General features: G+C 38.8%; 2 protein-coding genes across 3 annotated transcripts; both read right to left on the bottom strand.

Annotated features, from left to right (window-relative positions):
• Positions 1-294: 294 nt before the first annotated feature.
• Positions 295-9398, bottom strand: LOC145897751 (ubiquitin carboxyl-terminal hydrolase 2-like). 2 transcript variants are annotated; one of them, XM_082986165.1, is made up of 18 exons: positions 9200-9398; positions 9050-9145; positions 8931-8975; positions 8693-8738; positions 8251-8491; positions 7797-7856; positions 6879-6976; positions 5729-5788; positions 5331-5457; positions 4997-5105; positions 4434-4544; positions 4142-4183; positions 3501-3669; positions 3084-3170; positions 2604-2682; positions 2100-2210; positions 1546-1672; positions 295-1270 (listed from the first exon to the last, which is right to left on the bottom strand). In XM_082986165.1, the coding sequence occupies exons 1-18, from the start codon at positions 9220-9222 to the stop codon at positions 1180-1182; spliced, it is 1722 nt and encodes a 573-aa protein (XP_082842291.1). In that variant the 5' UTR covers positions 9223-9398; the 3' UTR covers positions 295-1179. The 2 variants fall into 2 exon arrangements, with proteins under 2 accessions (XP_082842291.1, XP_082842293.1); XM_082986167.1 differs by lacking the exon at positions 4142-4183.
• Positions 9399-10531: 1133 nt separating this feature from the next.
• LOC145898711 (uncharacterized) lies at positions 10532-21758 on the bottom strand. The gene is made up of 8 exons (XM_082987291.1): positions 21153-21758; positions 20360-20890; positions 19964-20192; positions 19061-19857; positions 18882-18976; positions 16272-16379; positions 15912-16106; positions 10532-11192 (listed from the first exon to the last, which is right to left on the bottom strand). The coding sequence occupies exons 1-8, from the start codon at positions 21712-21714 to the stop codon at positions 11007-11009; spliced, it is 2703 nt and encodes a 900-aa protein (XP_082843417.1). The 5' UTR covers positions 21715-21758; the 3' UTR covers positions 10532-11006.
• Between the last annotated feature and the right edge of the window lie 1454 nt (positions 21759-23212).

The raw sequence follows: 23212 nt of genomic DNA, 5'->3' as shown, positions 1-23212 counted from the left end.
GGTTTGGTCGAACTGGAGAGAAATTGTTACAAAACTGAGAGATTTGGCACCGAAAAAACAAGACTTTTTTGCCGATGGTGAAAACTTAGTTTGCCCAGAAAAAATTATTTTATGTGGAATTTCGTTGAATATTCGACTTTCAAACCAGTTATAGAAACATCCATAACCTGTGTTCCTCAACTTGTACATACGCCGATACAATATTAACGCTATAAAAAAAATGTCCAAGCAGTAAGGTAATATATCAAGATTACGCGGACTCCATTCACAAAATTCACTTAACATAATCTTGAATACGGGATGAATCCAACGTGGATTGGGATTTTATTCTAAAATAAAACATTCCAATGCAGACAATGTATCACATATACAATAAACTAAAACACCACTTGAAAAAAGTTTTGGAAACACTGAAATCGGTCGGCGCGGATTCGGTTTAGTTGTGGAGTCACAATCAACGTACCGTGACGCTTGAAAGGAAGCATTGTGCGGAGCATTTATTTGTGATCTTAGTTTGCAAGAATAAGTGTTTACCAAAAATAAATCAGCACCACTGTTTTCGCAATTCTGCTTCTACATGGTTCTGTTCGAGTCAAAATCTTCAATCAAAAATCGTAAGTTCCATCACAACAAAATACAAATAACCAAAAAATACTGTTTGTTACATAACAAAGACCAACAATCGCAGAAGGGACGAGATCATGTAACTAGGTTGCGACAAAAACGGGAATTTCCCCCGATTATCAATCAAGTGCATCACGTGATAATACGAAGGGTTAAAATTGGGGAAACCCCGATATGCGGAAGGGTTTTGTGTGTTCATGCAGGTGGACCCCCCTTAAAAACACACAGGGAGCACTCCCCACAAACAGGTGGACATAAATACAGTAGAAAAATACTTCAAAATAGATCTCTAAAAACTTGAAAAGAAAAGTACGCCTGTAACCACTCCGTGCCATTGAGCGACTAAAAACAGTTCGGGTAGAATTATTACGTGCATAGTAAGTCCCCGTGTGACGTCACAGTAGTAGCTCACACATTACTGTGTATGACGTAATAAAACATTTTCGTCGGAGAAAACGAGTTCATTTATTTTCTACATCCAAAATTTCCTGCAGAGCTGCGCCGAGTCACGTGCGAGTTGGCAAGGCAACCCCGCAATACATGGTTACGTGTGTGCTATAAGTTCGATGACGTCATGCGGCGTTGAGTGTAAAAAAGCACGTAGGCTTCCTTCGTGCAAATTGATGACGACGAAACTGATGTCACCCTGTGACGTAAGTGTTGCGTCATCAAACTTTGTATTTTAACAACGTAAAATGCAATGGAACATTTAGGCAACAATTTATGAAAAAATGTGACCCCATAAATTTCATTTACGCTAGAATAAGCTTTAAAATTTGTTCGTAATTCACGAGTGATTTTGTCATAAAATTATCAGCAATCCAGCAGTGAATTGACAAACAATCTTTATTACGGGTTATAAAAACCTTCCACATCACCCCAGCTTACTCCGTGTAATAAACCCAGCATCAGAATGCTTACCGGGAGTCGTTAAACTCGTGCCATTGTTTCATCTCTGGGTTGATGCAGTGCGCCGTATAGTGGCCACCGTAACACGAACCGCAGTGATTTGAAACAGCATAAAGATCGTATACAGCCGAACTGCGGTCTGCAAAAATATTATCAGAATAATTAAAGTTGAGCAGTTAAGTTGCTTTGTCGAATTTATAATTCAAGTCACGGAGTAGGATTTCTATTGTGCAGCTGTATTTTTTCCCGATATTATCAAACCCTCATGTCCATACCAGGGAGGTCGGTAACCTTTCTGTAGCCGCGGTTCACATCCAAACCTTACAATGTATCAGGTCGTACTATTTTTACACTAACAAAACTCCTTTGTCAAGTTGTCAAACCTTGCGGATTGGAGGTATTTTATTCAGATTATCTTTTATTTTGTACTATAACACAACAAAGAGTCATATATTTTAATTTTGTAAAGACGTCACGGGCCGCAAGTTATCGACACTATACTGTAGTTATTTGAAGTGGAGAATGCAAATGATATTCTCCCAACAAATTCATTCAAACCGACTTACTTTCACATTGATCGCTCGCATAGTTCTCAAGGTTCAATTCCTTCAGTGGAAATTTGACAGAATTCGTGAGTTTCTGGCGATATCGGCTCCCTTCATTGAATCTTTTTAAGTCTTCGGCAAAGTTGAAATGTTAAGGAAACAAAAACATGGTCATGTTTCGGCGTGAGAAGTTTATGTCCAAGCCAACAAACCTCTCTATTTTAATATCGACAATGATAAAATCTCTAAATTAAACGGGCAATTATTCAGTTCTAAGCACTCTAAGAGACATGCAGAGGCAACTGCGTCAATAATGCACTGATGAGACGAAGTGTGTCGATACAGTGGACCTGTCGGTTTAATAAAGAAGTTTTCTACGAGTCCTTTGTTGTAACAATGGTCGTGCGCATCCCATAATGCGATGGCAACTACTGTGGAAACATTACACGACGTTTAAGTTGTCCCGACATTACCGGAGACATAATTCAAACAAAACATCAACTTTAAACTTGGTTGAAAGGATACGAATGACCAGAATCCTGGGAAATTTGTGAATGAGAAGTTTTTTGATCATTTTCCTTCTCGCCTTACATTCTTCGCAAGTCTGAAAACACGAAAGTTTTTAACTAGGATTTGCTTAATAGCTGTAGAGGGATCTGGCCCTCGGTTAGGCATTGTTTATTTGTCTGCGAGAGCAAATTACTTTAGTTGGTGTTTATAGTGAAGCCACAAGCCTCTGATTGACGTCAGCAGATTTTATTTTGAAAAATCGATTTCGCTTATGTAGGTTCCATAGGCAGCGTCAAGTTTGTGGCTAAATAGGAAATCCTGCGACCTCGACCACAACACAAGTTTACAACAACCACGTTTCAGTTAACTTTAAAATGACCGTTTTAATAGGCAAGAAAAGCATTTGCCCTTATTACGTAGAATATCAAGTTTATGCGGGTACATAATACCCTAAATAAAACTTTCGGGTTTCAAAATATCACGAAAACTACTTACAGGTTTTTCATCTCGATCCAGAGTTTCTTCTTTGGTGAAAGTTTTCAAACAATCGCTGAGAAGAGTTGATTCACTTGAATAGGATGACTTGAACATAGAAACAACATGATCTTGTATTAAATGACATGAGAATATTAAGGGTGAAGGTGTTTTATAACAGGGAAGTCCAAGTTTGTGTGTCAGCTTAACCATTTTTACTATTCAATGTAAGCTAGTGGATCGCAAGCAAAAAAATTAGGTTTGCTGAATAAACTGAAGGTAATATCATAGTTGGTCAAAACACCACAATGATTTGGTTCATTAGGGAGATTCATACAATTCTAACTCCTCTTAAATTTTCATTACCTTTTTTTCTAATACAGTTACTTGTTTGCACACATTAGAAATTGCAAAGTTAAACGAAACAAATTTAATCACCTTTGAAAGTGGAAGGGAAAGGTCCCAGAAGGGGTCATAGGTCAATGATACATGATGACATTCGAGACATTTTAATGAGGATTCGAGTTGACCGACAAATAAATCGTACACAAAACTCTTATCCTTGGTTGCGTACCAATCCCACGTTCGACGAGCTTTATCTCTGGCGCTGCGCAAGAATATTTGAACATTTAAAAGAAACTATTTTTTAAATGTTTTACTGCATACGCTATAGCAACAGCTGAACTAACCAGGTTTGTGCTTCCAAATATAAAAGGGAAGCTAAGCATGATTTATTTACGCCCAAATATGGGAAACAGCTGTATTTTGAAAACACAAAATATCAGCTTCACCACATTAGAAGATTAGGACATTCTCTTGTACTTTTCAAAAGTCAAGAAAGAATAGACTGCACAGATAAAATATTCACGTATTTTTATCTAAAAGTGCCTAACACAATAAGAAAACTATTAAAGCAGAATTTTCAAGCTATCGCATGATCAAAGTAAGAAAGGAAGAGTTTATTTAGCAGAGAATTTAATTTTTAAAGTTGTGCGTATGCATGCTTGGAAAATAGCTTCAGCAAAGTTAAGATATTTGCATGAAAATTTAGGGAAAAGTTATTTTTTGCGTATGATTACTTGGTTGGGGTGGTCTGGCCAATGTGAAACATGACAGCTTTCCTGAAAATAATTGGTCATATATCTTCTCTAAACTTGAGGTAACAAGAGTCAGGCAACCATGGTTTTTGACTTCGAGTTGCAGCTTTTAAATGTTATTGTCAATAAATTACTCAAATGTTTGATAAATCGTCGCCCTTGGGTCAAAAAATCTGCTCCAATCCAGTGTTATAATCAAGCAGGTAATATTCAAATAGTGGAATAAGAAAAAGTTTGGCACAAAAGGCTAAGGACTGCGTGAAAGCTAAAGTACCTCAGTTTCATCATGTTTGGGATTGGATCCTTCGATCGAAGTTTTATTTGATTAATATCTTCATGCAAACCTTCAAGCAGGAATCTAAGGAACTCCTGACAATCTTGTTGTCTGTCAAGAAACAATTTATACAACTGAAAAACTGACGACAACATATTTAAAGTTATCAATGAATTTGGACAAATATGAAAAAAAGGTCATTTATCATTGTGTAAGGTCCATGAAGGTCGTAGGGATTCCTCAGCAATAGATAGACTGATTGGAATGGATATCAGAATCACCAAACAGTCAGGCAACAAAGACTTAGTATGTAATTTTTTCAACAAGTTATATCAGAAAATATTTGGAAATATAGTCTAGAGATTTCAATTTATTTTATGAATATAATTGGGTTTCTAAATAATAATTTATTTTGGAAATATCTATCGTCAGAAACACAAAATAAAAAGGATTAATCTGACAGTTCCAACATTGGCACTGTTTTATGAAGGGGAAAATTACTATTTTGTTAATAAAACATTTGAAAATAAATATATATTAACACAAATATATAAAACACTTACTCATATCCCATGAAACGGGGAGAAAATTTTTGAATTTGTGATTTGAATTCTGTCAGATTTATCGGGGAAGTTTTGTTTTGCCACAAATCCTTCATCACTTGAGCAAAAACTGAAACAAATAAAAAAACTTGACTTTTGTGCAGAGATTTCAATAACTTTATCAGATATTTGTAATATTGGTTTCCTAATTTTGCCAGAATGTATTTAAATAAGTGAGAATGTGTATGTTGGTAAAATTGATTCTTTTATAGAATAAGCCAATTGACTACAATTTGAAATGTTCCAATCATTCAGCAAAACTCAAAAATTATGAGAATTTGTAGTGAGAGCTTACCTGACATTAACTTTCCCTTCATTGGTGATTTTTCCTTGTTTAAATCATTCAAATATTTAGAATTTAGACAATAATCACGTAGAGGAACGGTATTCGATAAACACTGAAGAATTGAGTTCATGAAGCACTGGAAAGATTAATTACTGCATTACCTACCCAAGCATTTTAAGTTTTGGATGTTGGTCGTTAATCTATTTGTTTAAAAAATGTTTCCACATAATTTTAGAATATACTAATAATAAAAAGTTTAATTTTTGTCGGTAACAAAATTTTATTTCAGTTAAGTTGACAAAAACTCTGCTTCACAATTATCAATCAAAACAATGTAGAATTATACATGTTAATTACATATATTGTTTTATTTACAAAATCATGATGTTTAGATAAGTTACACTTACAGTATTCCCAATATTTCGAAGCCCAGTAGTTCCCTTGCCAATGTCAGTTTGCGAATAACCCTGAAATGATTGTTAGAATTCATACAAATACATTTGCAAAATAGACATCTTGTAAAAATTCAATTTTAATAAATTAACTATTGCAGTAAAGAAAACCTGAATATTGTGTTGTTACTAACAACTTGTTATTATTGAATAGCTATGTTTCTGAACAGTGTTTCACCTTGCTATAATATTTGGGCAAACAAAAACCTTATCTATGCACTTTTAAACATTCAATAACTTGTTGTTTTCCAATAAACATTTAACGATTAAAAGCTATTTTCTAACAGGCTGTGATGAAATTTAAAAGCTTAAATACTTGCATCATTCTGTTAACTTACCAGCTCCGTTTGTGGCAAGTTTATACCAAGCAAATTAACATGTAGCTGAAAGTTACACGTTAAACCATCCTTTATCATATTGTTCAAAAGTATAACTAAACATACTCGATCCAACACTACTGTACTAACACATGCGTTATATCATGTAAAATGTTTCCTGTGTTAACCAACATGAAGGTTGGTTGGATGACGACTGAAACATTATAAATAGGTTTTTGAGGGCAGGAATTTCCTCATGTTTTCTGACCTACATGGCACAATTTCTTAATGGCTAAGCCTTAAACTGGAAATTGTCCTACGCTATTATGATTCACCAAACTTAAGTGTGAACACTATCTGAAACCACGTCTGACATTAATCAAATTATGTCTTTGTGATGTCACAATCACAGGTTTACTTTACAAAGAATTGTAAACCATAACAACAAAATTCTGAAACCAAACTTCACCAAACATTTTGTCTGACCTGATTTCTTACTGATGTGTTTGCCTGACTGCCTGACCTCTGTCTACTAAGACTCGAACTGGAGCAATGACCTAATTTTCTTCCATTTCTACTGCTCATTGTTTCATAACTAAACAATTGACCTTGAAATCTTTAGAAAACTGGCACTTTTTCTGCATTGACATCAAGGCATGCCACTGGTAAATTGATTACTGTTGGTGTTATTGTGATGTGACAATGCCTATTGTTCTGTGGGTTAACAATGTGTCATATGGAGGCTGCAGGAAGTTAGTTACAAACAATAATCATCACTGGTAACTTACATTATGGCTTGATTCAAGGTCATGTTCGTTTGGTCTTTTGGGGTAGGTTGTGCTTACAAATGAGGGCGTGTAATCCGTATCATAAGGCTTTTTGTCAACTGAAATATTAAGGAAACAATTCATTACAGCTTTATGTAGCATTGCATAGATTTATAACAAAGGCACTTTTTAAGTATACATCACAACAATAACTGTTATATGTTATAGTTAATAATCTAGTAAATATTATTATGCTGCAAGTTCAAGCGAAAAATGTGATATTATAATTTTTAATTGTTGATTACTGAGCAAGTTATTTTTGTCACGCATTAATATTATATTGTTTGAATGTTTACACGCAAGAAAGCTGCAGCTCGAATGCAAAATAGTTTAAAACCTTAAAATCAATATAACCCTTGGTTAAAATATTGATCATTTAAACAAGTGGCTAGCCACAATCCCCACTTATTATTATTATTCATTAATTTAAACACATTTAAACCAGTTTCGCACTATGCAACAGTTGCATGAAAGCAAAATACATGTTTTTCGGTTGGTTGCTTCTTGTGTTTTCATAAACATCATTACAATTTAAGAATTTTCAACAACCACATTCTGTTTACAAATGGACAAAGCACTGTGGGGAGCAATTGTAACAATGAAAAGACAATGACAACATTGTTTACACAATTGCAACCTTAGGTCAAAGAGTTACTTGACCACTGACATGACCAGACAAACCGCTTTTTATGCAGAGATGGCCTTGATCTATCAACCCTTATTAGGTTCTATAGTCTTTTCAACTATTTTCAGCTCTTTATAATTTAAACTTTTACTAATTTTCATGTTGCCAGACAAAGCTTGAAATTTATGTAAGAGTGAGTTTCGTATGTAACACAATTAAGAAAAACAGAATGCAAACATCCAAGTTTTGCTTACTTGTTATTGCTGACTTTTTTAAAGCTGAGCCACTCAAAGTTGGCGATCTTGTGGTGGATTCTGTGTTAAATAACAAATAACAAACATCAAATTTTGTGCATAAAATTTAATTATATCTTAGAAACTAAACCTTTGAAATTTAGCAAAGCAACTCATTCATGTTCAACAAAACCCATTAACTTGTTTATATGGAGTAAACCAATTGAAAAATAAACCCAATTAGAAATAAATTTGAATTAAAAGTTATTTTTCTTATCTAACAATAATGATTTAACTTGAAAGAAAATACCCAAGACAATGAGACAAAATATTTAATGGTAGCATGCAGTGTTTTATTGTCCGTAAACTAAGCAATTGCAAACCAACAACAATCACAGTTAAATAAAAGTGGTTTAAATATTTACGACCTGCGTGAACCAACAATGTGTAAACAGGAAACAAACAGTCTGCCTACTTGTTTGAGATGCAATTTCCGAAGAGCTGATTGATCTTCGCCGAACAGGTGTTTGCGATTTTGCTGTCGTTTTAACTTCATATTGTCCAGTTGTTGGCGACAAAGAAGTTGATCGCGATGAACTATAACTTGAGGACATTTCACTAAAAGATGATTTCCGTGCTCTCATTGATGGCCGAACTAAACTGTCAGTACTTCTACCATAACTTTGTGAGTGGTTAGACGTATATGCATCAGGATTCTACAAACACAAAATCACTTCACATTAATGTGCAAAATACAGTTGGGTTTTATTACCGTGAACAAACAGACTAACGTATAGAACAAACTTTATAGAAAAATACTATCACTAATTAAAATTTGTTTACAGTCTAGTCTAAACTTTCATTAGCATACATTGAATTGACTGAACTAAACAACTGCAAAACCTTAGATCACATACATAAGTTGAATGAAATGAAGTCCCGTTGTGTGTTAGATGTGATGATCTGATTCGATTGGAAAAACAATCAATTACAAATTTAACAACAATTTTGCACATACTGAAATTCTGCACATGAACTACAACCGTAAACAATCACATATATTACAATAAACAAAACCTTCCATCCACTATTTATAAAACATAAACACAAACATCTTTACAGAAATTATCTTCATTAACTGCATATATATTTTACCTGTAGTTGTTAACCGCTGGTTTTGACGGGAGAACATCCCTAACACTGCAACAAAATAATTACTAGAACAAAATAATTACTAGAGTTACACAAACTTTGTTTCTAAGAAATATTCTAACCTTCTGGAGATGTAATTTTCTGTGGCACCATAAACGCGCGAAAATGACGGACTTGTTTGGTTTGCGTATTTCATGAATTCCATTCGCTCCATGGAGCTAAAAAATAGTTGCAAAATAAGTGCTTAAACAAACAGTTCAAAACATAATTACCTTTCATATCTTGTTCTTCGCATTACATTTGCTTAAATGCAACTAACGTGAAACTTGTTTGACAAAACTTGACATTTCAACATAAAGAATGTTCACTTCAACATCCACAGTGGGTTATTGCAACGTAAAACATATAGGCACCCAAACAGTTTTCATGAAATTAATGCGTTATTTTAGCACCAAAAGTAAATTCAACATAACCTTAAGTTTAAATAGAAAATGTCAAGAACTTTTGCTTGATGATTTACGTTTAAACTACGAAGTTACGATAACAGTTTTGTTTTGCATTTTAGTCACCGCACATTATAACATCACTACCTACAATAAGAACATATAAACCTAAATAAACAAAAAGTTTTCGTGAATTTAATTACATACAGCTGTTAGCAACCGAAGGTTACTTTATGACGTCACTTTCAGTTGACAAAACTTGACCGGGTCAACGGACGCCTTTATTTTCACGCTGGTTCCTGAAAACAAAATTAGTTAGTCTTGACACACAAAACTTTTATTTTTTCGCACAAAAGGCTGCACCTCGGCCAAAAACAAACAACTTATTCGCGATTATTTTTATAATACAACGGTAACTTTCTATGCTTAAAACACACCAAATCACTTTAAAATGATAATGCCAATATATCAAGAACTGCTTCAAATAATATATATTTACAGGCATAAAAATTTCAGCATATTAACACTGTTACCAACGACATTTCTAGAAATACAAGTATTTTTGCCCTTTTAAACCGACAAGATAACCAAGTTTCCATTGAAATAATTCAAATATAGTCTACCAAGAACCATTTTAATAATGATTTTATTATATTAACGACTCTTGAATGCTGTGAAAAACTTTCTGTTCAAAGAAAAAATTAAATTCAAATGTCACTTTAGGCTTCCGCATATTCACCTTCCCGGTAGCGTGTCCTTACGGTGGCTTGTATATGATGTTAGCGACCGCCTTGTATCCCCAGTGTAATATGTAATGCCATTCGAGCGCCACTTAATTCACAAATATTTCGTTCATTTGAAGAAACGCTTCGAAGTTATAATTTCCATTCTTGAAACTTATTGTGTCATATTTTAAAGACATTCTTTTGCTAAACGAACTGTAAAATTACCAGACTTGTGTTAAAAATTTTTCATTATTCTATCCTGCTTGTAACCTAATAGCCTGCTCTATTTGAAATGCATTTGAAAGTTGTTGAAAGTTTTCTTTTTCCTGATGTTTTTTATGATCAAACAAACAAAATGTTCAATAAACAAACCTCTTTGTTGCGTCATAATAAATGTACAATAGAGATTACGATGTTTGCGATAAAACTACTCGCGCAAATAACAAGCAAAGAAACCAATAGGCAAATAATGATTGTCTACGTCACAAACATGAAGTTTCATCTCATACTTCCGCTTGGTGCCATCATACGTCACAATTACGTCATACCAAATGAAAAATCTTATCGGCAGAAAGGAAACATGTATTTAGGTTGACATGTGGCATAACAACACCGTGGCACATGTCTGATTGTACGTGAAGATATAAATTGACAGTTTCTCTCTGAAGTGAATTCACAGTCAACGATCCAAAATAACCTTGAAGAAGTTGAGGAAGGAAATATCATGACATTAAGACGAGCGCGGTATCTAAAATATCACCGAAACACCAACACAAAACACACAAACGATTTCGCAAACATTGTAAAATTATTTTAAGAACATCATCTGTTCGATGCACACTCTCGTCTTAGCTGGTTTCCATCCGACACATCAGAGTGGGTTTGGAAAGGATTATCCAAAGCACTAGAGTTTAAATTTCGCTGAGGTGCTCAAGAACATTGGGCGACTTAAAAAGTTCCGGGATATCTTGATCAAGTTTGCATATGACCTTGTAAATGACCTTCTTCCATGCGGGGTCGTGGTCCTTGCCGCCCTGGATTGCCACAAAGAACTCTTGCAGGCTCGTGAAGGTGACGTCAATGAACTTGTCGGGCACCTGAAAAATAAAGTCGCATCACAAATATGGTTCGTAAAAAAAAAACGCTTCTTTTGATGCGAAATTTATTATCCGTCGCGCTCTCTGCATGCCACCTGTAGTGATTCTACTATTTTGACTTGTTGATTAAAATGCCCGGCAGATGGCGCACAAGGACCAACACACCAATGTGGGAAATCCCCCAACTTACAATAGTTGGTTAAAACACAATTTGGTGAAATCTGTTGGAATTATGAGTGACGTATGAAAATGTTGGAAGTGAGAAAAACCTTGAAAAAGAATAGGGAAGGTCAAGCTTTGAAGGTCAAGCTTTAGTGTGGATTATTTTTACTTGACATTTTTTGAGATAAATTAATAAATTCCACATTTGACGCTCGACCATTTTCGCATCGACGCAAAGACAACCGAAGTATTCTTGTTTCCAAATCAACAATGCCGTAATGAAAGGGTCGGAATCAAAGAATCGATTGTTTCGTCATAATGCAGTATCGCGTTCTCCAAAACCACCCTCCGCGAAATGCAGTCGTTCGAAAACTTGGGTCTTTTGGGAGGCCAAAGTGTCGCGCGCTGTCCTATTGTGACGTGACAAGGGGGATCGCGTGACCGTTTCCAAGGCAACAGAGTTAAAGTGATTTTATGAGATGGAAAACCTTCGGACGGGGATATCAAGGAAAATAAATTGCACGGAAATTAATATCCGAAAAATTCCGGCCACCTTGGTTGGAAGAAAACCCTCTTGGTCGAAATTATCTCAAACATATCTGTTTGTTTTAAATAAATCCATGGCCTTCAGGGCTTTGTTTGCTGTAAAACTTTTGAACTTAGGAAAACCTTTACGATGCGACTTCTAACCCCCATAATAATTTGTAGTTCAACATTACGCTAGTTATGAATATGTTTCACGTACAAGGAAATTTTAAATCAATTAAGATTGAAATGGGAAGTGGAGGCAACAATGTGTTTCGTCAGAAGTGAAACTTGAAACCATGCTTAGTCTGGATTACGGGATCTTTACAGCAATTTTAAGTCGACCTGAAGAAATTTGTTTCCAACACGAATGCGACTTCAGTTGGGTCAAAGGATTCCATTAAAGATGATTATGGTAACTGATAAACGTGTCATGGTGTTAATTAATCGCGGCCCTGGGCAGGATTGCAGCGTTGTAAGGAGTGCGCGGAACACGGTGTCGTTTAACACAAAGCAGAGAGAACCTTTCCCCTCACACTGTGTCAAGAAACGAAATCATTCATCCATCAAACATCTTGCAACATTTACTTCCCGGCGAATCAAGCTGACGCGCGACCACTTCCACGCAGCGGAGGAATATTATTTGAAAAATTCCTGAAACCTGAGATATTGGAGCTTCGTTGGGGTCATGAAGACGGGCTTGGCGCCTAAACACTGTGAGGCGTTTTGATTGGACGTTGGTAAACACGTGACATTCCGTGATCAGAACGACCCAATTACAGTGGTTTTGTGATGGTGTTTAATCCTGGTAGGAAAAGAAAATTCTCAAAAGGATTACTGACCACAAACACCCAAATAATATCGACCCCAAAATGTCTTACACGTCAACACAGCATGAAATATGTGTTGACATGCCAACGCGGACACCGTAGGCAGAAAGTTATTTTCACATCAAAGCGGACGTTGGTTTTAACCGATAGCTGAGGATGGTTCCTTGCTCGGTAGAGGATGGTGTCTTGTGTTTTCGCACTAGAATGTCGACGCGGTTCGGAAGAGGTTTAAGGCCTGAGGGAAATTAATCAACAACTTCTAAGTTGTCTAGGGGAAGTCTATGAAGCCATCTCCTTCCACGCCACATGTTTTGATGCTGTAACCGCTACCCTCCACCTGACTTTAACCAGGAACCGACAAATTATTGTCTTTGTTGACTTGAAACATAGGTTAAGTAAATCGAATCAACTTCGACAACATTTATGTTTCAATATTTAAATTCTTCACCTTTTCCAATGAAAAATAACAATTGTCGCATGGAATAAATTCCGCATTGTTTTGCCCAAAATTTGACGCAACAAGACTTAAAAGCAACCCGCACATGGGGATTTTTATAAAGTTGCATAATGAAAAGAAAATGCGGCGTCGACCCGCAGACCAACCACAGCGAGGACGAACGACGGGACAGATTTGTAATCATTACGGGATATCCTAAAGGGTCGAGACGACGCCTTGCGTTCAATGATTGAATGCTGGTGTATGGAGGGCGGGATGAGGTTGAGGAAATCACTCAACACGATTGAGAAACGATCAAGAGGGTATGACAAGGTCGTGTGAGATTGAAGGTGTTTCAATCCAGTTAGTGAGTATGTTTTATTGTTCGAAGCGGAAGAAGACCAACGACCGATACATGATTTTCGTATTAGGCTCCACCTACTGCATGCCTGGTATTAACGCTTGGCTTGAAAACAAATTCCTTTTGGAGAAAACCCATGTGGATTTGAAACGGAGAAACCGCGAACTATTGTTTCAATTTATATCCGACACATGGGAAGCACCACATTGCAATATTATCAGCCCAGGAAACTTGCTGATGCCAATTAGAGCGAAAATAAATTTATAACTTCACTGCATACATCCAAATAAATATTCAGATCGTTCGTACGAAAGTGTGGCCAAGTTGTCAATCGTAAGATCAGCTCACAAAAAAAACTTTGGCAAGAATGGGTGGGGGAGGAGGGCACTTAAAACAAGAGAGGAGAGGAGAGGATGCTTTGTTCCCAAACAATCCAAGCATTCTCGAAAGACAATAACTTGTCAGAAGCGAATCGTCAAATTTATCGATCGCGTGAAACGATACAAGAAGCGGAACTGGTCCTTCAAGTGTCGCCGCCACCAGCAGATGTAAGCACTTATAGAAATCATAATCAAGCGCGGCGCGGGCATGATTTCTATGGTGCTTGAAGAGTGCTTGGAAGGCGGGGGGCGGGTGACCCCGGAGAGGGAGAACAACTTGTGGTGTTTCTTTCAGGGGGCCCGCGGGCCCTTACAACACAAAGTGGCACAAAGCAAGTGGCCCAACAACCCCTTGATTCTGTAACAGATGTCTTTTGCCCAGGGTAGAAATATCAAAAGATACTCATTCTATCGATCGGTTCGCGTATATGTTTTGAAGAGTTAAGCATTGGAGATGTCGTGTTGTGTGGATGAAGTGCGGGACACAAGCACACACGAAACAGCTGGTGCTGTCACTTGAGGTTGGGAGGCAAGTTAGTATGGAGACAGTTCCGAAAGGAGAATGAAGTTTCCACTCGAGGGGATGAACATCCGGGATGGACGGGATAAGGACGCGTTTAAATATTCACAGCTTGTTGTCTGTCGCATGATAATATCTTGTTTACTTTTCACAGGTAATATTGGAAACGGCTCCCGACAAAGGTGCAAGTGATTCAGACGCATTTGGAAAACATAGAAACCAACACTTTGCACATTACTTATCACTGATCATAAACACATGTGTGTTTGAAACGTCTGCCTAATATGTTCAGCATCTGAGATTTGGAATTCTTATTAAAACATAATCTTCCCATACCATGACCGCATTGAGTGAAATTAACTTTCTAGACGTAAGTTAACAACAACGAATTGGGCAAAACATGTTGACAAAAACATTTGCACTACTGAACGCGATACGTAGTTGTGACGTAACAAACCCTGGTTCTAACAACTTCCGAACACCAAAACCGATCTGGCGCTAACGGTTGTTACGTCATAGTTAATGCGTCTCAAAGGGCCTCGACCCGATGTTCGTCAAGTCACGAACTGTTGGCATTTGTTTGCAAACAAGAATGCATTGTCATCGGGCGAAGTTTTCGAATGACATGATTGTTGATCTATTGTTTACGACATAACATAGTCAGATTGCTTTAAAGTGCACCATGTTAAAGTGTAGAATGTAAAAGATTGAAAAATTTGATTTCTATTTCATCTGACAGTGTCGATATTTGCGAGCGCCACCTGATGGTCACATAAAAACTTTTTGTGGTTGTAAATCATTCTGAGTTTTTTTAGCTTGAACAAAGTAAACAGTTCCTTCCAGCTTTTCGACAGAGCGTGTTGGTGATGACAACCCACCCCGTCTTAATTGTTCTCAACCGACAAAAGTTGTTTACAACGGACAACTTCCCCTAATGCGAAACATGATGGTCTCCCATATTGGGGGGGGGGGGGGGGGGGGGGGACAACAAAAACAACCTTTGTTAGATTTTTGTTGTAATCTTCAACAACAAAGGATTTGCAAAGATCTTTTCCGAATTGCGCGACTTCTCGGGAAAAACCATTCGCCAACCGGATTGCTCTGACAGCTGCCCGTGAACTTTACTATGGAATGTTTTTGTGTATGTCAGTGTTACAAGCCCCGTGAACAAGCTGCGTGATGGATTGTGCGACTGATATATAACATGCCTGAATCTCACAAATAGCGAACCTATGCCAAGACAAAATGGTGGACAAGGCATCAGAGACGATAGAAACCATGGACGAAGAAAATATTTAAAAGAAGTTTGACATTAAAAGCATCACAGAAAATTTACAAAATTCTAAAGCGCAATGAAAATAAAATGAAATAAACGTAACAGAAAAGCCAAAGCTAATATGCTGACCATTATAAGCAAATGTTCATCATCGGTGCTGTGAACTAACCAAGTGAATTGCGATTAAGCAGCTTTGACTTTGTGTTATTAACTTCAAGTTTAAACTCACCCTAAAATCGTTGCTTTTGTTGTAATGGAGGTTGAGAACCCTGAAAACTTCGCTGTCACGTGACACCTGCAGTTGATTCGCTTCAGCGATTCCATCGGTGAGAGCCTGACGTGCGAACTTTTCAACTTGGATGTAGTAGAACTCACGAAAGTTACTGAACCACTTGATCAGCTGGGAGGTGGTGGCCCGCGTGAACTGTTACGTCATTAATTATAGCGTTAGTGACATCATGATATGACTAAACAGGCTAAAGTCATAATAACAAAATCAACTTGCGCGCACAACTCTGTTAATTTGCATCGATTTACTCAATTTCCTAATCGAGAATTTTGTAAAATATTGCGAACAAATATTACGAACCTTGACATCGCTGAAGTAAGTTTTCAGGGTGTTGGCGCTCGGGTAGCGAGTGTAGAAGAACATCAGCTTTGCTTTCTTCAAATGTTGGGGGGTGAGGCCCTCCTGGATGTGACGTAGTGAGTTAAGAAAAAACGGAAGTTGAATGTTGGGTAATGAGACACATGAGAACTCATGATAAATGTATTCGAAGTTTGTGGCATTCAATCTGAGTATTACTGGAGTCGTTCTAACGAAAACTTTTTTCTCGTTGGTTAGTTCTGTATAATTTTTATATATGGGCAAATTGTTTCTTCTTCATTCGCATTGCATGGAAAACATGGCAACTGTCCGAATTTATCAGCGTGATCGCTTGGGTGGAAGTTTATTTCCTTAATTCTACATCATAAAATGCTTTCGCCACAAATTGGCGATCTGCTTTTCAGTATAATACGAGCAGCGGATTGAGTGCAGGGCGAAATCTGATTGACATTGAAAGACTCCCTCGCGCTTTCCAATTAACCGTAGAGGAACGCCTGAAGCTGCCGTGCTGATTATTGCATCACAATGAGGGGCTTGTGACGTTCACAGAAAACACTGGGCGATCTACTTCCGGTTTGGCGAAGGATTTCTGCGTAGAATTGAGGGAACGCGATTTGCTCGCGTTGTTTTCTTGTTTGTTTAAATCTCGTCCACCCGTTTTTATTTGTCACCAAACCCCGGTTTAGGTAGAAAGATCAATTAGAAAGGGGTTGTTTGATGACCGCACTCTGAGAAACGGTTGTGGTGTGACTTTCACATAATTTGTTGCGGGAAAATGTATTAAAACATTCGCAATTTACACATTTTACATTCGGAAACGAAAATAGTCGCCGTCTGCTGAGGTTTTAACAGCATCGACACAACTCTTTTAACTGTATTGTTTAACTGTATTTAACGTTACATCGTTTTAAAGTTAGTCACTTTTAGGTAGCGGCGGCTGCAGACGCATCAAACCTTCTATAAACAGAAGCTCCGAGAGAGGAAGTGAATCAAGTTATGCGGGTGTAACAACCCAAGCTTTTCATAGAAACTTTCTGCACGGTGTAAACTTTTCACTTTTAACTTATGTCTCATAATCGCGGTTTAATCACGCGGCATTTCAATCGCAATTGTTCGGAAACCTTTGTCACCGAAACAATCGCGACGCACTAGCGATGATGGTAGAAAGAATTGGGTGCGCGCAAAATTACGAACGACGATGTGGGCTCTCGCTTTGCCCCGCGGATTGCACTGATATATCGGCTAGCTTTCTGCTGCAGCAAAATCGGCCAGACACATATACCGCCAAATACCTTCAACTACAACAAGACAAAGAGCAATCGAAGGCCACGTAACGTAACGAGACACCGCACCCATATGGAGAGACCCAGGCGACTATGCAACATGTGGGTGGGATGGACATTAAAACTAATCAGACGAACGTTAAAACGAAATCCTACACCAGTGACATACTGGTTCGTTTGGCACGTTGGGGATTTGATCACCGGAAAAACAGAAAATTAACTTCTTTTGAGAGATTATTACGTCACAGATAGGTGTCACTATTAGCTTTGTTGTCGAGGTCGAACAATGCATTCGACAATTGTTGTTTGTCCGATTATCTCCACTAATTGACGCATTAATTGTCATAACGAGTGACAACTAACGAAGCGCGCTACTGTGATGTCACAATAAAATCTCTAAACAAGGGGGAAGTATTAACAAGAATCTGTACAACAGACAAACAATGTTTGTGACGAATCGCAGTAATTACCTATGCAGGCATTTCGAGTCATCGAGAATTAATAGTTGTTACGTCACAGAAAGCGATTAATTTTAACGCCTTCCTCCGAAAACCTAATCTTTTCCGGTTTTCGTGAAAAGGTGATCTGGTATAACGAATTATCACCTATGTTATTAGTTGCTATTGATTAAGAGCCGAAGCGATTTGTTAAACATATCCGTCGCCGAAAATCACAACAAAAACTTGGCGGGAGTGGAGATAATTAATTTGTGTCGTCCACAGAAACATGTTCATGCTCCTGAGTTATTTGAATTATTTTAGTCAATTTGTTGCCTCCAAACGACTTGTTAGTGGTGAAAAATTATGTCCCAATCATCAAATGCATTTACCACAAGGCTTTCAGAAGATTACAGGACAATTATTTTGGGATTATATCAGAAAACTTTACAGTTGGGTTGGTTTCGCATTTTACCAAATGTCTACTATTAACTCATGAAGAATCTGTGAGAAATAAATCAATTGTCTTTTCACCTAAGTCGCGATGACGTTTTAGTTCTTACGTCACAATTGATTTTTTGACCACAAACTAATTCATTAACCCCCGAACCGTTTCTCGAAGACGCGAGACAAATCGATGACGCAACAATCAAATATGGATTGCTGCTCGGGACGTGGAAAAATATAATTAAACCCACCAATTACGTCAACTGTGACGTAACTAGACAAAGTATCATAGAATTATAACAAACAAACTAAACACTATTCGAACTGGTATTCAATACAAAGCAGCTGGGGGGATATTACTGTGGTACGTGAATACCTACTGTAAATCATTACGTATAAATAACACATGGTTTTGAAAAGGATATCGATGCCGTGGAGTATGGACTTACATCTGTTGAGTTGGCACCGAAATCTGGGGAGTCGCATTTCAAATCCATGTGGTGGCCCATCAACCCTGACACTGCGGAAAGTTCAATATATTAACACGTTATAAGCAAACACATTGCTCACTCGATGCAATTTTAATTCACAAAACTTCGCTCACCTCTGGTTTTCCCGCTTTCCCGCGTTGTCGTTCTCGTCGATAGGTGGCGCAAGCTTGCGTGATCCAAACCCTCCCTCAATCTACCGTAGTCACGTGACGCTAGTGCGCTTGCGAGCGCCCCCTGGTGGAACGCGGGAATGAGGGGAAACGGAATCTGCCCGGATGGGAACGGGTAGGAAGATTGCAGGGGGGAGTAGAGAGAGGACTTTCCCTGGAAGAATGGAGATGGGAGTGATGGACTCTTAGCGTGTCCTGCATCCGAGGGCGAGAGGTTGGAGATGAGTTTTTGCTGAGCATCGAGATGCATTGAAGAATAGTGATGACCACTTGGGGAATACCCGTTGTGTTGACGTGCAGGATGGCGGAATGCTCCGGATGCGGCAGAAAGATTCCATCCGGGAGGAGCAGGGAAGGATGAAGAGTCCTGTAGCGGGAGCATTGTGGGAGCTCGGGCAGGAAAGAACGATGAGAAGACACTCTTCCTGGAGGAAGGAGCAAATGATACTTTTTCAAGATTGGGGATGTTGCGGTTGGTGGAGGAGCTGGTCGAATCCTCTCTTCTGGTGGATGGTTGTAAGTCTTGTTTATTCTCCCTGGTTGATCCCGTAGAGTCCGTCTGTCGTCTGGACCTGAATTCCTCATCCGCGTTCCTTGCTTCCCTGCAGTTTGGGGAAGTCAAGGAAACAAATGCTCTTCCTGCTGATGAGGAGCCCGTGGAAGACCTTTCCGGTACTGATGATAGTTTGCGTGTCACCAGGGAAAGGGCTTGCGTCTGTTCGTCGTCGGGGATTCTTGGTCTAAAAAGAAAAAAACTTGTAAGCTTGTTGCGCTGATACGAAAATAAACGTATTTCCGTTTCAATATAACAACATAAGTAACAACAAAATTTATGCAATTACTGACCTAAAAGAATCACAAGAAGACGTCTTTCTTTCAGGGTCACCCTCCATCTTCACTAGATGCGGAACCGAGTTTCCCATTCGGACATCATCTTTACTTGTAAGTTCGGTATAACCAGCTACCTCTCTGCGGCCAATCTGATCCCTGTTTCCCGTAGAATTGTCGCGACGAACTTCGACGTCGCCGAAGCAGAGTTGAGATTGACTGGAAGTCCTGAGGTGCTCTACACCATCTAATCACAGCAGTACATTTTAAAAATGAATAATTAATTCATCACATTAAAAAAAAGTCCTAATTTCAAAATACAAATATTTTTACAACAAAAGTCTTAGTAATCTTTAAAAAAGCCACACCATCTAAGTTGTAAATCAGTTCAGTTACAACATTTTTCATAATCACCTTCAACAACAAAACTGGATTCTCTTTCTGTTTCTTTCGCAACATTAGACACACCGCTCATCCGACCGCCGTGGCGGTCCTTGATCCCCCCACCTCCCATGAGAAACACTTCGTCACTTCCGTTCCCCCTCAGTGTGGACTGGGAGGGGTTGGGGATCCCAGTGTGGACAAGTTCCTCGCAGACGCGTCGTGCCAACCGTTCGGTTACTTTGTCAAACACGAAGGACAATTCACGCTTCAGAGTATCCAGTATGACGTCATAAGCGTTGGAGTCGTGGCCCGCCCCCCAAGAACCGCCATCGCCGGGAATGGAAACGTTGATCGCGCCGCGGTAGGAAGCTTTCTCCATCGCTGAATTGTTTAAAGCTTCGTCGATTCTCGATCGCTTCACCGTCGGCGACCAGGTCGTGGTGTCTGGGCTCCTGTTTCGCTGTTGGGAACATTCCAGATAGTTCTGACCGGAGGTGACGTCAGATCCTGACGCGACCAGGTTCAAAGCTTGTTGTATGAACTCGCTGGGGGAGGACACCCCTGCAGGGAAAACATCGAAATCATAAAACTCGACCACAGCAGCACAAAGTCGAGGTGTTAAAAAGGAGTAAAATACGATCACACCAGTATGAGATCTTTATCAAAGAAATATTAATATTGCCTATTGGCATCTTCAGTTTTTGTCTTATTCAAATAAAATGTTAAGATATAACTAATTATTTTTAACAAGAATAACAAAGCTCTGCATAATCGTATGTTTAAAGACTTTATTTTATTCCGTTTCATAAGCAAACCAACTCACCTTCTTGGACTATCTTCTCCTGCCACTCCCTCAACTTTTCCTCAATCTTCCTCTTCCGACTTTCACCTTCGATCGGTGACGTCACAACGCGATCGGCCATGACGTCGTCGTCGCTGACAGAACGTGGTTTGTTTGGTCGATCGCGTATGTTGGTCACGATGTTCTCGACGCGCGCCCGCTTGGCTTGCGCGACTGTGACGTCACAATCGGGGGAAGAATTCGAATCCGAACTTCCGTCGTATAAGTCAGAATCGCGATCGTGTTCGCTTGTGACGTCATCATCGTCACGTTTATCGAAGCTGTCGTTGTCGGGTTGTGGAGATTCGCGATGGTCGTCGGCTTGTTTCGCTGAGCCAGGTGACAAGTCAAGAACGTCGTTGCTTTGCCAGTCAACAGAACTTCGGGGACTCGGAGTCAGTTCCGCGGTGTTTTGAGACGCCAAGTTCCCGCGTCGCTCTCCGGTTTCTACCCGGGATGGCATGAGCACCACGGATGAGTTTTCGCCGTCTGCAGACATCGATGAATGATACGAAGGTGTGTGACGTCGGCTTGACGTCAGCATTGCGTCAAAGTTGTAAACTTTAAGAAAATTTTTACCAGATGAAGAATTAGTGCTGGAGGTTTTAATATTGCGCACCATAAGCACTAAAACAGACAACAACAAATAAATCGTTAATAAGTACAAAACTGTTTGACGCACAATCAACTATTTTCAACCTTGCCTACATGACACCTAATTTGCCATGCAAATAAACGTTCCAATCGTAATTCAATGTTAAAAAGTGCCAAATATACAAAGCAAGTATTCGATTCCTACGTATTTTGACTAAACCTGTTCTTGAGGCTTACAGCCTACATGAGCACAATTGGTTCAAAGTTTACTTTGACAAAAATTTATAAACATACTCGGCACCCAGCCAACAACCAACTCACTTATACTCAAATATTCAATTCAACTGAAGTCCAAAAAACCTTCAAATGCGGTTATCTGAACTCCAACGGAGCAGAACAAAAACGCCCCCTGAAGAAACAATTATCAAAAGTTTTTCAGAGCACACCGTTCGTCCTGCACTAAAGTCTGTCTGAGCCTCAACCTCGGATGCATCGCCAGAAGTGAAACAAAGCAGATATTTCTCGCCAACTTAACGAGCGACGCCATTTTTTCTCCCGTGGTTCAGACAGAACAGCAGTCGTGAGGGGACGACTGCGGCAAGCGCCGTATTCAAAGAAGACAGCACTCAGCACGCGACTGCGGGGTTATGAGATAGCTATACCCGCTCGTTAATTAGTGGCGGACGATTAATGAACGTTAACGCGCCAGGCCCGCTTGTGATAAACGCCTTTCCTCTCGCCGTATAACATATCGTGGTGTAGTTTTGAGTACAACTTGACTCGAGCTTTACCCACACGATTATTGCAACATTTCGTTGCGAAGTTTTCCCGAAGTTCGTCACAACCATACGAGTATCTGCTTGCACATTGTTTTCGCTCTTTAACGCCCAAATCTTTGAAATTTCCAAAGGCTGAAAAACTATGAATAAACATGTTGAAATACAAATGGTCAAAGTTTAAGTAAGTAATTAAACAAATATGCCGAAGTTGGCACCCAAAGATGTGACGAACGGTTTGAAAACGCACAATTTTTCTGTCTTCCACTTAAAACAACGTCCCTAAACCATCATGAACGTTCGTTAATTTTCAACAATTAGTTACTGTCCCCTTCAAGCACGTAACAGCTTTCGCTCTGTCCTTATTGTGGACAGCAGGGTCACTCATGATGATATGGCGTGTTGGTCGTGTCTAAGATTGTTGTTTGTTTCTGTAAGGCATGCTCCTAGATGCTGATTGGTGCGATTTTCTGTTGCACGTTCATCGAGTAACTTGTAATGTCTATCTATAGATGACACCGTCCCTTTCTGACGGGTTGTAAGAAAGGGCATCGAGTCAACTCGGAGGTTAAACTATTTTCACCTTGATTTTTTTATGCAGTTGCAATGTTTTGCAGATCAGCAAACAGAGTCCATGAAACAGTTGAAAGCATGAGTGAATCGGTCACTAGT

The sequence above is a fragment of the Ascidia mentula genome, chromosome 4, assembly GCF_947561715.1.
Source record: "Ascidia mentula chromosome 4, kaAscMent1.1, whole genome shotgun sequence".
NCBI lineage: Eukaryota > Metazoa > Chordata > Ascidiacea > Phlebobranchia > Ascidiidae > Ascidia > Ascidia mentula.
The sequence above is the reverse complement of the archived record's forward strand: the minus strand, read 5'-3'. Positions and strand labels throughout refer to the sequence as shown.

What these genes read in the sequence shown, in the direction of transcription:
- LOC145897751 (XM_082986165.1), bottom strand. Translation starts at nt 9,222, where the DNA reads ATGCGAAGAACAAGATATGAAAG. An exon ending in TTCGAAATATTGGGAATACT is followed by an intron (nt 5,458 to 5,728) that starts GTAAGTGTAACT and finishes TAATCTTTCCAG; the next exon opens with TGCTTCATGAACTCAATTCT. An exon ending in TCCCAGGATTCTGGTCATTC is followed by an intron (nt 2,211 to 2,603) that starts GTATCCTTTCAA and finishes ACTTTGCCGAAG; the next exon opens with ACTTAAAAAGATTCAATGAA.
- LOC145898711 (XM_082987291.1), bottom strand. Translation starts at nt 21,714, where the DNA reads ATGCTGACGTCAAGCCGACGTCACACACCTTCGTATCATTCATCGATG. An exon ending in GGAGAAGATAGTCCAAGAAG is followed by an intron (nt 20,891 to 21,152) that starts GTGAGTTGGTTT and finishes TTTTCCCTGCAG; the next exon opens with GGGTGTCCTCCCCCAGCGAG. An exon ending in ATCCAGTTTTGTTGTTGAAG is followed by an intron (nt 20,193 to 20,359) that starts GTGATTATGAAA and finishes TGCTGTGATTAG; the next exon opens with ATGGTGTAGAGCACCTCAGG.